This window comes from Netta rufina, assembly GCF_964035555.1.
Source record: "Netta rufina genome assembly, chromosome: 9".
NCBI lineage: Eukaryota > Metazoa > Chordata > Aves > Anseriformes > Anatidae > Netta > Netta rufina.
Genome location: NC_140132.1, coordinates 3,778,760 through 3,796,037, shown reverse-complemented (window position 1 = coordinate 3,796,037; position 17,278 = coordinate 3,778,760). Strand labels below are relative to the sequence as shown.

The 17,278-nt window shown below is 38.2% G+C and overlaps 1 protein-coding gene across 1 annotated transcript in view; it reads right to left on the bottom strand.

Moving 5' to 3' along the window:
• SPHKAP (SPHK1 interactor, AKAP domain containing) overlaps positions 1 to 17,278 on the bottom strand; it is a gene marked incomplete at its 3' end in the record, with an annotated part of 94,413 nt that overhangs the window by 50,656 nt on the left and 26,479 nt on the right. Inside the window, exon 2 of the mRNA XM_084292008.1 lies at positions 487 to 589. Within this exon, the coding sequence (XP_084148134.1) occupies positions 487 to 589 (103 nt within the window). The remainder of the gene's footprint in view (positions 1 to 486; positions 590 to 17,278) is intronic.

Sequence of the window (17,278 nt, the reverse complement as noted above, 5' to 3'; positions counted from 1 at the left end):
AAAGCAGCAATGGTCATATCTATACTGCTTCCTCAGTTGCTGAAACTCTTCTAGCAAGATACTAGGGAAGGCAGAAAAGCTCCCTTCCATGAAAGACCCCGCATCATTTTGACCTGAGAGAAGCAAAGCTCTAGATCCTCGGGCTGGGACCCAGAAACTTGCAACCTATCACAGAGCAGTTCTGAAATTATCCATGCTCTTTATGACTTTTATTTCACATTGCCAGATATCAAGGAAAACAAGAAATACTTAGGAAACTTACCTCCCACATGTATATAATATATTTTGCAGCAAGACAAGTATAGACCATGCATGCAAAATTGCAAGATACCATAACAGCGTCCAGAATTTATTTTTCTGTATCAGTCCTTTTCTTCTTTAGGCATCAGTTAAATTTTGTATTTCTCAATAAAAGTAAAAGCTAAAAAGAAGAGCTATAAGCCAGGATATATATGTCTTTGAAAATAACATAAACTTAGAAGTTACCTTTTTACATGCTGTGACAGAGCTTCCCAAACTGCTTCCCAAACTGTCTGTGCTGTTGCCTTGGTGCTCTGGGAGTTCTTGCATCAGTGGAGATTCAAAGTTGCTGAAGAACAAAAGAAAAAAACACACAAAAGAAACCCCCAAAAACCTTTCCAGTGACTCAGCTACGTAGATAACTCAAATGATGCCAAAACTACAATGGATTAAAGAGATGTAACTTAAACCTCGATTACAAGAAGCTGTCTATAGTCTCCTTGCTGACATTACTATCCTATCTATTACCTTAATTTTCCTTTCTTGGACAACTCTCTGGAGCAATGTTACATGAATATGAAATAGCAGACCATTGCTTTTTGAAGACTAGAGAATAACACATAGTTGCCTGTAATCACATCCATCTCTCCTGAATCATACTGTAAAACATGGAACTAGCTCATTTTTATAAGTAAGCAGCTTGGAACAGCAAATGAAATACTTCCTGGATTAATTCACCCGGGTGGACATTATAAAAAGAAACATTTGCTGAAAAAGTTAAGGTGTAGTGACTAAAATGTAAACAAACAAACAAACACCCACACAACAAGAGTGGTTGAATTCTGTAACCCAGGCAGAACAGCTTGCTATACTGTAGGTTTAGAGCAAAGGTAAGCCATGCACAGTCTGTTTTGTGAGCCAGTTGTATACTGCAAAGCCACACTCACTTTGGGATGATGTTGATGTGAAAGACACAGCCATAAAGATAAGTAAGTTCAACAAATTATTTCCATGCAGAGCTGGTATCACCCCTTGAACAGTACATTTGGAATCATTCAGGCCAGCCTGGTAAGATCTCCCTCTACATCATAACTGACTTGTCACAAGCTTAGTGAAACTTCTCTCTCTGAACATAGTGTGACAGCTATTAGAAGCCATACAGAGCTAAAGGCCTCTTTCTCCAGAAATTTCCTAGAGTACCCAACAGCATCATGTTCTGCTTTTCAAATTGGGTCTGTAGGGTTCTTTTAATTCACTGCAAGTTACCTATGAGAAGATACGGAACACATGGTGATAGACCACAGTAAGCAAACAGGTTACCGTGGTTTAATAATCTGTCATCATTTCTGACAGGATAACAGACCACATGAAATCTCCTAGTTTTCTCAACTGAAAACTAAAATGAATATTCATTAAGTCACCTTCACTAGAGCTTAAGTCAATGTGTTACGAGGAAGCTACTTTCAGCTTTTTGCACAAATCCACAGTCAAACATCAGTAAGGCTACATTTCTCTCAAAGGTTCATGTACAGGTATTTTATTTAATAATCCCTGATAATCTGTTTAGGACCAGATATGGATATTCCCACTTCCACGGATAGGTAACTTTGTTGATATGTGAGGTACTATTCCATACATTTTGGAAAAAGCAAACAAACAAACACAGAACACAAAATTTATACACTGGAATTAGGACATTGAACGAAAAATATAAAACTAATTTAGCACTTATTCATTGCTAACTAAGGGGAAGATTCATGAAGGGAGGACTGAACACACACAAACATAAAGGAGACCTTTATGTTTCCTGACTTTACTTGAAAGGTGCAATACCCCCAGTACTCTCTAAAATACCAGTACCATTTGTATTTAGAAGGAAGAGTTTTGGGTGTTTACAAAATACCACTCTGTTGCTGAGATTGTATAGATAAAAGTATTTCTCTGGGATTTGAAAGCGCAAAATAGCACTTTGTAAGCCTTATATGCTGTTCTTTAGCAGAATGAAGGACATTAAACATATGAAGTCACTCAGGTTTATATCTTCATTAAAAATAAGAACATCATATTCAAAGGTCAAATACCGTATAAGTGAAGTGCCCTCCTTGACAACTCCACATTTAGACTAGCGGCTTCCTCTGTACTCCGTACAGCTCAGGACTTCCCAGCACAGGCTGTGCATGGCCTCCTTTTATAAGATGCATCACTTGTGCAATCTAATAGTAAGTTATAATCAAGCCTGACCTGCATCTTGAAGAACAATGGCCACTGTTTTCTCATTCTCTTCCCTTACAGAAAGACCGAGTGACTTTGCCCTGCAGGGAGCTGGTATGTTGACAATGAGTGTTGCTCTCAATTGTACTGGGTGCAGGTAACTGAACTCACATGGCAGAGTGTCAATGAGTCTAAAAGAACAAAGATGATGGTGTAGCTGCTAACTGCTGGCCCTTTTGGACCTCAATTAAACAGTACAAATAGAGTAATGCATTAAAGTATAGCTAGAAAATAAAGTTAAGGAGTCATGCTCTGGAGTAACAGCAAATCTGTGCTATTTCTGGATGGTACTCCAGTTAGGGGTAACGCATTGCAACTTCCATACAGCAGTAAAGCAGTCTTCCCAGTCATGTGGAAAGCAAAAAGATCTATAGCATCTTCTTGATTCTTTAAAATCTGCTTACTTTCCAAAATAAATGACTTTTCATTTGTAAATATAGAAAACTTAGTTAAAGTTATTTGATGAGTGAAATAAATGTAGAATGTTATTATATGTTTTGAATGAGAAACAGTTTCGTCTCAGACTGAAGTTCAGAAAGGCAAAAGCAACTGTCTTTGAAATTACTGAAATCTCATAAACCTAAATTCTCATGCCAGCTATCCCAGTAGTCAGAGATATAGTTCACGTCCAGCTGATTACTCTGTGCATAGGTAAAACCAGTAACTGTTTCCCAGAACAAGGGGCAACACATTCAGGAGGATCTATAAAACTTTGGAGCTCTTTTTTTTTGTCTAAAGGTTCATGTTTCCTGTGCTGTAGCTGTAGAGCTAAACCCTTATCCTTGTGCTGCATTGCAGTTCAGGTCTGGAGCTGTGCTAGTAGAACAAACTCTAGCTTTTCACTCTTTGCAAAGCAGTTCACCCTGTCAGGGTTCACAAACACTGAAAAGGGGAAAAAATTTCATGCATAAATGCAAAATTATAAGAGTTACATTTGGGAACAGTCTTAGACTCCTCAGCTGTTTTTCAGTGAGTTTATGGATGTACACTTTCTAAACGAAGTACAGAGAAACACATACACCCACATCTTTGCCACCACTGCTAGTCAGTTACGTGAACACCATAGGTATCATGCAAAGCAGATACACAGCAGCACATACTAATTGATGGGAAAACGAGCACCCAGCTGAGTTTCTTCAGGTTGGCCATCCAATATCACAAAATGAAATCTTTCACAACACAAGCAGATGCACAGTATCAGGTTCTGTCTAGCTACTTTCACGGGTCTTTCATTCAACACAGAACACAGGTTTGTCTTTTCAACACCTCTTTTACAATTACCTCTTCTTTCCGTTAGATCAGTTTCCTCTCTTTAATAGACTCCTTTCTAAGCTTCAATTTTCAACATGTTATGTGATTTCTTGAGAGCCTCCTCAGGCCATTCTGCTGTGCCACCTTTTGCTCTGTAGCAAAGCCAGTCAGATAGGCCAACTTTTCATCAACTCCCTAGTGAAAAACTATTCTGTCTTTCTGAGAAGTTGCCTGCTATCATTAGTTTCTCAACAGCAGAAAGCTGAAAGAAACTGCTGCAGAGATGTGGTTGTGTCATCATCAAATGGTAAGTCTGCATTCATGTCCTATGCTCATTACTGAAGCACATCAGGAGTCTACACAAAGCACTAGTCCTTCAAGTCATCAGGCACAGATCAACGCCTTTTCACTGCAAGATAAAGCAAGCTGTTGAAGGCTTCAGGTCCTAATTCTCACCTTTCCTAGGCTCCCCTTGTTTAGCACCTGATGGAGAATGCTGATCTGACTTGGACTTGCTCATTGGATTTAGAGCTATCATGGAAGGCTTAATGAGGAAATCTTTGTAGGAGGAAGGCTTATTGCAGGGCTTCAGTCAGTACAGTGCTCAGTAGAGGGTGCACATCTTCTGTAATATCTACCAAAAATGTTCTGGATCTTGTGAGAGAATGACTTTTCCTTTGGTGTCAGAGATCCAAATTTACAATTCACCTTTTGAAACTGAAGCTGGGAACCCGAACCAGTGGCCCGATGCTAAGAAGCATGCTATTTTCAGTTTAATACATCCATTAATAGAAGAGTTACCAGAGTCATTTATATGCCACCAGATGCTGTTTTACTGATACATGAATTATGATTGATACTTCTTTCCTACAAAGCGAAATTGTCTCACTAAGAATGCAAACAGATTCTTGGAAATGGGAAGACTGCAGCAAAGAGCTATGAGGTTTATGGCATTAACTGTAATAGAAACCCATCCTTTGCTATTGAACAAAATGCAAAGCAATTGCTTCTATTTTCCTACATTGAATAATTCAGAAATACTGACCTTGATGACTCAAGACTTAATCAAAAAACCACAGCTGCTCCTAAAAATAATTACCTTCTTTGCAGATGTGGCAGATGGTGCTACATCAACTACGAAGAGGTAATTTATAGAATTCCCCAGGTTATCACTAAAGAAAATTAATCTTGTGAAACAATATCAGAAACTTCAATTTCCTACCATCTTGAACAATCATAACCTGCTTCAAAAAACCTTGCTGTTTAGTAATTGGTCCGAAGGAACAAGTTCAATAAATAATAAGCGACCACTACAATTTTTTTTGAACTAATCCTATTATAGCCTAGTATTTTTCATCTTTTCATTATGATCCCTCATCTCAGCATTTGGAACATACAAAACATACTGATCCATGGAAAAGATAATCTTGATGAAGTAAGTGAACCAAATTTTACAAAGTGAGGTTTCTCAGTGCAATTAACTCCAAGCTACAGTCGGCCACGTTTCTTATGTTCTGGTAATATCTGTACTGAATGTTACTGCCACCAAAAACTGTATGAATCTTATTTTGAAATAGAAATATGAGACAAGTGAAAGCACGGCACAATTCTTCAGCATATTCTTCACTTTGTACTCAGAAATAAACCAAAAAGCTACTCAGAAATTGAGGAAGGCAGCTAGCCTAATCCAGACCCTAAGCAAACAGGTTTTTGGAAGGCATGCTGTGTTCAAGCAGAATCCCTTAACTTCAAAGTCCAAAGCCTTTTTGAAGTGGACATACTAGTCACATTGCTTCTCATGCTACCTTTCATATTTTGCAGTTTTAAAATTTACCTTTTTATGTAAACAGGTCAATAAAGTCACTAGCAGTAAAATCCTTAGATGTAACACTGTCAAAGTTACTATTTTAATCCACAAAATTGGTTTTGATTCAGTCTGGACCATGTGTATACTTCAATCAGAGCACAGATGGTTAGTCAAACAGATGCTCTATAAATACCTCAAACAAATGTCTTTCTGATTTTGTTATGGATTTGGAACCCATGTGCAGAATGTAATCAGTGGCAATACCAGGGGCTGATCTTCTAAGGTATTCATAGACTTGTTTCAGTCTCCCTTGGCTGCTACTGACTTCACTGGGAATGGAAAATACTGAATAGTTCCCCTCGTTATCAGACCTGAGTGTCTATGCAGTCTAACAGGTACAGGATCAGGTTGCTAGTAAAACTAGCTCGCTAAAAAGAGCAGAAGTTTAAGCCTTTATATTGAGATTGCTCATTTCACCATGCTTATTGGGTAATCTTGATTTACATTTAATTTTTTATCGGTGATATAGCTGCAAAAATGCCAGGTCTTTTGCTGTGTAGTAACGAAAAACAAGAACAAAGACAACACATAATATTGTATGGGTTATACAACCCATAATTATACGATGCCTTTACTTTCCATGTTTCCAGAGCCCTGAGTGCCCTTTATTCTGTTTCAATTCAAAAAATAAAAATCTAGAAGCCTTTGCAAGCATTAGCAATGCTCGGACTCCTTTCAAAACACATTTTAAAAATATTACAAAAGAAGAGACAAGTTTAATGGAAGAATAACTGTAAAAGTGAATTAACAAAATTTCGTGTGATCTACTGCGAAATATTCCTCCCTTCCTTTATTTAGTGACTGAATCCTTTAAGGAAAAATTGCAAGAAGATATAAAAAGAAGTTCTGGATCAACAAGTAAGGACCAGACAAAGTCTGATGAGGAAAAAGGCTGACTGATGTAGGGAAAGACTAAGGAACTGAGGCTTAAATTCACATGGACTGACAGATCAGCTGAGACTCCTTTACTACCCGACAAGTGAGGAGATCATACAGAGCACTGGCATGCCAGCTAAGTGGGAAATTTAATGCACAGCTGAGAGTTTGACTGCAGGAAAGATAAATCTTGTTAAAGGAAGGATTCTAAAAACTGAATTGTTTATGTGTACCTAACTTAAGTGGGCAGCACTGACCAAGAAGATGATTTTAGAGAGAGACAGACTGAACCCGCTATATCCAGATACTACAAAAAGAACAGAATAAGTCAGTTTCATTTCCTCTACAGCAAAGTAATAGGTTTGCTACTACTAAGCCAGTGAGCAGCAATATAAAATCAGAAATATTCCCAACAAAAATTCCTTATTTACTTAGTATTTGTAGGTACACTGTACAAGAGCACATGTTCTTGTGCTATAGAAAGGACAAAGAGAAAACACTTGGGTTTCCTCTCAAGAATATTAACAACTGTGTATTTATTAAGCAACTTACCTTACTACTGCACTTTTGAAGGCAATGCCTATTCTTTGAGAAATGAATACAGATTACGTTGTTAGTGTAGCACAGTGTAATATTCCGAGGGTGTGATGTTATCTGACCTTACTTCTTTTAAAATAATGGAAAAAACATGGTGACACAGCTGGAATCTGGTGAAACTTAGTCCAAATTAAACACACAGCAAATGTGTGTGCAGCTCCCGCAGATTTCAACTAGAATTGGAAATTCTTAGCATTTTTCAATCATGAAGTCCAAGATGCTGCAAATTAGGCTTTCAAGCCAAAAAACACTGGGTAATTTTTAGAAGCCTGGTTTAAATGTTTCTTGCATTTAATAAACAATTTGATTTCTCTGTCTGCTCATCTTGTTATGCACACACTGTCAGGTGGGCATTTCAGGAGAACCAGAGGAGCATAAGACAGGAAGAACCTGGTGATTTCATGTGCAGGATGTTAATCTTTGCTTAACTAGCTTGTTAAATATTTTTGGCATCTTGTTTATATCATACAGCTGAAATTCACTGTCAAGATTCTAAACTAGCTTTTGCCATAGAGCCATGCAGTGTGTTTCTGATTAGAAGCATTAGAGCAGCACAAATCAAATATTGGCAAAACGGGTGTCAGAGTGCAAAATGTGCTATCAAGTATTTCACTACCTGACACCTCTCTTGAAAGTTACCTTTTAAAGATCTTAGTTGTACTCTATAAAAGCTTTTCATTAATTAAATTCAAGACAGATACTAAATATTTTTGAAAGGAAGAGAGAGGTGACAACAATGTTTGTAACTTAAAAGCTAATGAGTATGTCATGATTTTATTTGAATAGAAAATGCAGGTAGCTAATCAAAACTTGCTAGATGTTCCAGTGTTTTCCTTTTTAGATTGATTGCAAAACAAATAGACTGTAAAAGCATGAGTGCAATGTGGTAGGTACTCAGTATTATGTGTGTGATAGGAAGGGGAACACCGCTTCATGTTCTGAATGGGGTGTTTCTAATGGTAGGAAGACTTTTGGAAATTCTTTGTACCTACTCACTTCTACTCAGGAATAATAAATCTGGCTTTGGAAATATGACAGTAGGAAGGGGCTGATTTGTCTCCCAATATTTAAAGGAGAAGCTTGGAAATTTTCTACTGAAAACATTCTTGTTTCCAGTCCTTTTTATTTGAAATAAAGTCAAACTGTGCAGATTTGAGCTGAATCTTTCATAACATTGTTTAGGATCATAGTAGTGTTCACAAACCAATGATTTTACCTTAACTAACTACTCCAGAAATATAATACAGTAGTCTAAAAATAAGTGTCTTCATCTAAATTAATCTCAGAAATGTCCTATTCTCTTCAACCCAGTATTGTTTCTATGACCACCTGCAGTTATATTCATAAACTATCTAGTTAAAATGTCAGGGTACATTCTGAAGTTATTTTAATGCCAAGGAATACATTCTGTCATTGTTCATCCAAAACACTTATTTTTACATAATTTACATGTCTGAAACATTCCTGAACAATTCTGTTCTGATTTCCTATTAATATCCTAATGAAACACAAATCTTATCAATTTTGATGCTAAGTTAATATGTCAATAAACAGCAATTTGTGTTAACATAGAGACAAGAAGAGCTCAATACCACTGTTTGAAAAGTGTGAGTTTTTTTTTTTTTGTTTGTCTGTTTGTTTGTTTTTTAACAACACAATAACATTATCAGAGAAGTGACAAAAATGAAGCTGCCTTCCTGGTTATCCTGGTGTTTAATAATATAAAACATGCTTGTATATAATTCTATCAAGATATTACAAACATTGTTTTTCGTCTACCTTGCCTTTTTCTTTCTTTCTTTCTTTTTTCTTTTTTTTTTCTTTTTTTTTTTCCTTTTTTTTTTTCCCTGGACTATAGTATGTTTAACAGGATTAAATGGCAGGTATAAAGGCAACATTCTTGATTTTTTTGCAGCTTAAGCAGCATAAGGAAAGCATGAGATTTCAGTCCAAACATTTTTTTTTTCTTTTTTTTGGCAAGATCAATCCTCCTCTTTTCTGTCCCCTAAAATCTTCTGCCTTTCTAACCGTATAAGGAACTTATCTCTGAGAGTCTAGAGATGAAACAGATCACTGAGCTATTTATTTTAATTAATCAATTTTTTTTTTTCCTTGGTGGCAACTCCAGAGCTTCTTCAGCCACTGCTCTGCAATCAACTTCAGAATAACTATGAAATTGTGATAACTGGGCCTGAAATACTTGCTGACTTTTTCCTGGGATGCCCAGGATCTAGCAGGACTACACACTATTGACCGAGCTCAGGATAAGCTCACAGATAACCTTGCCATTATGTGCAGTATGATTAAGTGTGTATTTGCTAATCGAGTATTCTTGTATTTACACCTAACACAAGAATATAAACCAGACTACGTGTAGACAGGGCTTTTCAGTTATCAACTCAGAAACCAAGAGAAGATTTGGTTGCAGAGAATGTGAGAAAGAAGAAATTGCTCTTTGATGCCACTTGCTCTTTTTTTATGTTTGGTCCTTGAAGACAGGAGGATAAGTGTTTCTGTTAGAACGATTTTAGTTCGGATGCAGACACATTCACTTACACCATAGTCTAGGAATGATCCTACAGTAAATTCAGTGAAACTGACCAATTAGTTGGGTCATACATGATGAACTAAACCCAATTCCTATATCACAACTGTTAGCTTGTCCAGGCTTTTTTAAAAAATGAAAATAACATGGTATTGTGACAATTTTGTATTCTGTAATGAACCCTAAAGTGTCAAATGACCACAACAAACAGTACAAAGTAAACCGAAGGTGTTCATTGTTTCTGGGGCAGAGGCATGAAACTACTTGAGCAGAGCCCAGCACCAGCCGTGCTCTTCCTCTGACCTTCACGGGGCGCAGAGATGGATTCTTGACTTGGGTCTTTGGGAGCATTTAGATTTTACTCTGCTCACCACTGCAAAGTCTTAATCCTCTAATTCAAAGGAACAAAGAAAACGGTACACACATAAATCCAGGTTTTGCAAAATTACTGTTGTTTTACTAGTGGGAGATCACTGTAGCGAGTTCAGCTAGAGAAAGATACAGTATAATATACAGGTCATGTTCTGTGCACCCAAAAGAAATCCATTCCAAAATAAACATGGTCCTATGATCTCTTGCTCTTAAAAAAAAGAAAAAAAAAAAGCAAGAGATCATCTTTTCTTTTTTTTTTTTTTTTTTTAAATTTCTTTTTTTTTTTTTTTTTAGATGGACTTGGATTATTATTTACACTAGTGTTATTTGTTTATGGTCCATCTCTGTTTTTTTTTCAGTAGTTATTCAATCATTTCTCTGTACATGACATATCCGTGTTATGCTCAGATGCCCATTGCACAATGTACAGTATTGATTTCCATAACCTTAGAAATATGGCTGCACTTTAAGCAGCATCAAGGCTTTGCATTAGGAAACTACACTAACATTTAAATTATATCATGCAAACCACTGAGACATTCCAATCATGTGGCCATTGGATTTCAGTGGATTTATGGCATATATTGTATACAGGATTGAATTTATTGGCAGGTACAATATGAAGCCAAAATTACATGACCATTTAACTACACCCCTCAACAGCCATGCTATTACTTCTATATTTGTACATATTCCAGAAAAAAAGTATTTTTTTCTAGTTGAGGGGAGGGTTTCATTCCAGACTTGTGGGAGGACAATGGGTTTTTCATTTCACTATTACAGCATGCAATTTTCTTCCTTTTAAAAATAAATGAACTGTTCATTTTTATTGGATATCTACAATGGTAATACACATCTTCGTCTGAGAGGGAAGAAATTGCCTTGACAACATAGAATAGCGATCTATAAGCATGTTGTTGGACTGTTATCCTGCTGATTTGATCTCTTCCCTTTTCAGACTGAAATAGCATAGACAGCTATAAATGAATCTTGGGGGAACAGGATAAGGACCTAATTTAAATACAGTTCTGCAAACTAAGATACATTTTTATTTTTTTTTTAATCCCTTTAAAAGCCACTGCATGTAATGAGCAGCTCCACTGCTGGCAGAGATGCACTGTAGCTGGTATACAAAATTCTGAGGCATATTTAGAAGTATGCAATCTCCTGGAGGCTACTCGAGGACCCCTTAAGTTTTTCTTGCTGAAGGAACTCAAGTAACTTAAGGTCAGCACACAAGGCAGCACTGCTGCCCCCTTAGGGCTGCTGAATGCATTTCCTTTTACAACTGTTCTGGCATTTGGCTGAACGGTTGCACTCAAGCTTCCTGAATTTACCTATCCCATACATCCTGTGCTGCCACTCCAGTAAGAAAATTAGCCTCTGTGCAGAGAGAGAAAAAAAAAAAAAAAAAAAAAAAAAAAAAAAGCAGCCTACACATCATCTAACTGATTAGTTAATGCTACAAAGTCACTAATTCTATATAACGTTCCACCACATGGGTGCCCAGGGTATTTTTGGGAAGGCAGTAAACCATTATCCAAGTCTGGGCATCCTAAATTCTGTGCATCTTTCTTTTTAAGAGGTTTTAACTGTAACACAAAACTCCTTAGTTCAATGAATTCCAGTTTTTCAGCAATTCATGTAATAAACCAAAACTCTTCCAGAAAAGAAATGACTCCCGTAATTCTTGGAAGCTGGTTACAGCTAGTGCATGGAGCTAGCTCAGAAACAGAGTGTAGAGGGTAGGACCCGGTCTTAAAATGGACCTGCTAGGGTTACACAGGACTCGATGACCACATTTCACTAACTGGGAAACATGCACTGTATCAGGTTCTGTGTTAGATTTCTTTATAAGTCTTTTATTTCAGCTGTAGATTAAACTTCATTGAGATCTAGAACAGAATTTTTCTTAGGTAGCAGTCAAGCAGAATTTATTAGGTATACAATAAATTGTGATGCCACAGCCAGCAGAAAACAGCTGTGATAAAAAATGCTGACTATCTACTTTGTGTCATGGACATTGGCAGCAGCCAGATATTTAATAATAATCACTCAAGTGTTGAAGTGAAGAAAATTAATGAGGGAAACTAAAGAGATTAATGAAAATAATCCAAGGTTGACAGGACTAAGCAAATCCTAAAAAAGAAGATTTAAAATTTATACTGAGCACCAAATAAATGCTAGCAATCATAATACTTATCAGCATATACTAAATTTGTACTAGTTTTTAAGAGAAAAACAGCAATACTCCATATGAATTATGCGATCCTGGACCGCTATCCTCACCTGGCTGAGCTCTCTCAGCCTCTCCTGGCAGTCTGCCCCTGGTCGTGCAGCACCTCAGGCACACAGAGCACTCTGCTGTCTGAACATGGGACTTGCTGTCCTGACTTCTGGCTGTGCAGGTGCCAATCATGCCTTAAAATACAGCTTCTGTGCATGCTCCAGTTTATGATGTTCATAGCCCCAAGTGGCTGATGAATGACAGCTGCATCGGGGAGTGACTTGAAGGAGGTTTTAGTGCTGGGGTTCCTTATCCATGTGTGGATGAAGGCTCCCATCAGCCTAACTCTGCCTCACTCCTGCTCAGACTATAGCTTAACAAATTACATTTGATGAGAAATAATAAAGTAATTAACCTAAGGCTGAGGAAGGAAATGGCCAAACCCTGCTAACTTAATAAGTGTGCTTGCGATCATTATTGGAAAGAACTCATAGCCTAAAACATATATAAAATGCACAGCACAAGGAACAAAGTATGACACCAATCAAATTACCATGGAAGTTTTCTGAAGCCTATCCTGGGGGAGAGATGTTTTGAAGGAGGAGAGGACTGGGTGATACAGAAGAAAGACTGGTAAGCATAGGCAGCACTGCAAATGCTATGACTGATACCATTACAGGCAGTGCAGTAAGAAGGGGAGAGGTGATGCATAGCAGCAGAAAGGAAACTAAAAGAGGAGAGTAATGGATGCAAGTATGAAGTTCATGCGGGAGGCTAGGCTAGCCTGGATTAAATAATTCAAATTAGGTAAAATTGGTAAAATAAAGCAGAAAGTGTAGATGCAAGTCTGGAAGCTCAGCGCTAGGGTTTTATCACTAGAGTGCATATTGGGTTAGTGAAACAAAACACAGAATTTATGCTGTTCAGTTCTTTACTGCTTCTGCAAGTCTCCCTCCTCCTGTCACCCGCAACCCCACTGCTGGAGGCAGCAGATTTCTCATCCACAGACTTACAAACATTAATACTAAGTTGCTTCTGCTTTTAGAGGAATTTTTCTCCCTTGACCTCACCGAAGAAAAACATCCCTCTGAGAATTATTGCCTGTTTGACAACACAGGTTAGCCAGGTTAATGAACTGTTCAAAGTATTTCCCCTTGAAAATAGAACAGAGCGTGTCATTTCAAGAATTCCCACCACTGACAATCAAATTGACAATACAAGCTGACATTTTAAGAAGGTGGTGAATCTCACAAATGGTCACGTTAGATATATTTTCTGGCCACTCCAATGAAAACATTTGGTTAATTCACATGCTAATTTGCAAATGAAAAGCACATCCATAGAGTATTAAACTTGTGACACCATCTACTGCTCTAACGCATGCAGTTATCCTGATAATTAAAGTTCTGGCAATACACAGTTCAGGAGATTTCTTCAGTTGTTCTCTTTCATTTCAGTAAGATTTGTAATATATTTGTTTCTCTTTTTGTTCGCAAAGGTGGACAAATACAGAGAACGGATCTGCACCCTAGGCAGTCTCACCGAATACTACCCGTCACCTCGAGTAGCTCAGTCTTTGCCTACTTCATACATGGGTCATACATGATGAACCATGAGTGGAACCATCATTCCACTCATCACTGACAATGGCTCCAAATTAATTCAGAGTACTGCTTCCTGGTGTTCTGTTTTTGTTGCTTTCAATTCGTTACCGATTCCTTCAAAGAAACTGTTAGATCTAGCTTAGTTCCTTGATTGTAGTACTTCATAATTTGGGTCATTGCCTGCAATTTTGTCTCCTTACAGGATCAAAGTTTTATTTCACTCATTCCTAAAAGCATCTTTTCCCATTTTAGCACAAAGCCACCAGATCTGTTCTCTCTCCTATACAAAATCTGGGCGGCTTTGCGGGACTGCAGGAGCAGCTGCCAGCTGAAGTCTGGGACATAGGACACTTAGACAGTCTGGCTACTGTCTAAGTTACCGACTGAAATGATCAAGGGCAACATGCCTACTGTCTGTAAGAAACGTCTCATAAAAACACAGCTTTTGCATCTGTTCTTAGCTTTGAATATCTTAACTTACCTCTCTGCATCTTTGATCAGGCCTAGCATATTGATCAAATATGAAAAGTGCTTGGTTTCCAACAGGGACCTATAAAATCAGAAAGGCTTTTCTTAGCTTTTATCTATGCTCTGTGAGCTTAAGTCTTCTGCAATACCAAGTATTACTGGGATGTAGCAAAGATATTTTATTTCATATAGGTGATACAAAACTTTTTGTAGTACATGAAGAGTGAGTTTATAAAAGATAGCAAACATTCTTTGGGCTTCTCTTTTCACTGTTTAAAATATAAAAGCTGGTATTTCTCATCTGTGTTTCATGGGAATGCATTTTAATTCTTTTGAATTCAGTCTAATGTTGCTTCTAAGCCTCAGTGATGCTTCTAATTCTCATTTGAAGAACACATTATTCCTCCTTTTCTTTCCAGTTTTCACACAAAAAGTGAGTTGAAAACATGTGCCAGTCCAAAAGACGAGTGTCTGAAGACTCTTATTTCTATGTCAGCTAAGATGACTTTCAGATAAACAGGCTTGGCCAATAAATTGTGTATGTCTATAGGTTTTGTTTCATAAGCTTAAGCAGAAAAGCTGCAATTTTACCAAAAACGGTAACTGTGCAACAGCATTCCAGGTAGTCAATAGCTTTTACAGGGGACAGAAGCAGAGCAGTTCCTGGCTTCTATGTAAATAATGCACATGTTTTTCTTCCTGCCTTTCTCCTGAAAAAGCAAAGTGCAAGCTGGTAGGTTTAAGGACTTAATGCAGTTTTGTTCATTCACCATAAATTAAAAATCATTATGGACCACAGTTGCAGGTTCCTAACTGCGACGTCTACCAAAAATGTCTTTTAGCTGCTTGAAGAAGAAGTGACAGCTACCAGTTCTGTGCAGTTCTCTGCAACTGCTCATGTGATCCCCAGGGTAAGCATTCACTCCCAGAGCTACTGCTGGAGAATTAATTTATCAGTGGATGCCCAAAGGCTCTGCTCTGCTGTGCTCCATGGTTGCTGAAGGCATCCAGATACAGCCTGTTGTTTTTACGTTCAGCTATGGAAGCGAAAGCAAGGGAAGGTACTGAGCAGAAATTAACATGCAGCCCAAATTTACGTAGTGATCACTGCGTGTGATGGTAGAGTCAGCAAGGAAGGCAGAGCTTTGGCCCTGGTTTAGCAAGCTGGGTGTATGTGACTAAGATCAGCCACAGAAACATGCCCATGTCTAAAGTGATTTTGCAGGGAAGATGCAAAAATCTGTTTGTTCTTTAACATTTTGGCAGTAAGACTTCCTTCTTTGGTAAGGTCTATAAAGCTAACTCCCAAATGCTAACGTTAATTGTTTGTGCTTCTGGGCAGCTGCTGTAAGTAGCTTCCAGTTAAAATCCCCCAAATATTCTAGGGGCTGGTGGGTGGATATGATGAGCTGAAGGTGTATGAAGAATAGCTATTTGTCCCAATGTGCTTTTTTTCCCCAAAGTTTGCTGGTGACTACAGGACTAGGCATTTCTAATTATCAGCTTTTCTGGGATCCTCTGACCCTTATTTGCAGACAGAAAATACGAAGTTTATGTAGCTCAGCAAAGAGGGGGTTACCTTGATTAAAAAATAACAAGCAGCTGTCAACATGCTAGCTACAGGAGATAAAAGGGGTGAAAAAGAGGAGTTGCAGTTCTAGGAGCAAGGAAGGCTGACTTGCTTAGGCTGCAGAAAGGAAATCATCCTTCAGTATGAAGAAAAAGGTACATTGCTTACAGGAGTGAGCTAAGTCTTGGCCTTGCTACAGAAATAGACAGTATTTCCAGGTAATATAGGCCTAGCTAGGGTGAAGAGCTGACCAGCTAGCAGAGCTCTAGAGCTGGACTGGTTTTTCAAGAGACTTTCTCTATGATGATGAAAAGCTTAGCAACAATTGTGTGGAGTTGGAAGACAGTTGTATCCCTATGAGGAAGCAAGCATTTAACAGTGAAAGCAAGACCATAAGCAAGGAAAACAGCATGCCAGCTTGGTAGCTTTAAGTCTATCTCTGTGGAATGTCTGTTTTATCCTGACCTGGGCTACTGGGTTCAAGATTGCGTTTTACCCATTTTTTCCTTCTAGTGAGTGAAATACAGGATGTCAGATCAGACAAGCTGGAAGTCTTTGTCCTTAAATTCTGAGTCCTTTCTACCCCCAGACTGCAGCTTCCCATAAAACACTAGTTTATAAAATCACCTTGGTGTGTGTGTAGGGAAGCTTTATACAGGAAATACTAATGGTGATTATTTTTTTAATTTAAAAAAAAAAAAAAAAAAAAAAAGCTAAATCCTCTTAACTTCACCCTTAAATGCCAAGGGAGAGGGTTATTCCTCCTAGGTTAGGCAATTCAGAACAAAGTGCAAAAGCATTATTAAGATTTTGTCAGAAAATAATTATTGATTTGAAAGCCTATTCAGTCATTTCTCTTCTAGAGGGTGTTTTGAAGCTTTTTCTTTTAAACAAATAAAAGCAATTTTTCATGCAAGTGATTATCGCTCATTAAATACGTGTCCCCCTCCCACCGCTGCTGACTGTTCAGGTAGCTCTGTATCGTTTCACTGCCTTCCTTTTGAGTGAACACAGCCTAAATTTCTAATATTTCAGCTTTCTCTTTGGGACGCTGCATGACCCAAACAAAACCAATCGTAATCACCTGCAGCACACGCTCTGCATCTCTGCCAGTCCGTAATGCGCCTAACGGGCACAATTTCTATACTCCTGCCTGCCCGCTGTCATCAAAATGCGATTTCCTTGTGATAGCTGAAGATTACGCTTAACTGTATCTCGCATCTCCAGCAGGCTGCTCCTGTCTGTGCTTCAATTTCCCTCTTGCGGGAAGTTTTGCTCTAATCTGCTCCCCGTAAGCGGCGGCTCGATGTCAGGAGCGCGGTGCCGGCTGCCCGGCCCCTGCCCGAGACCCGGCCCGCCGGCTGCTGTCCGCACACGGAACCGGCTTAAG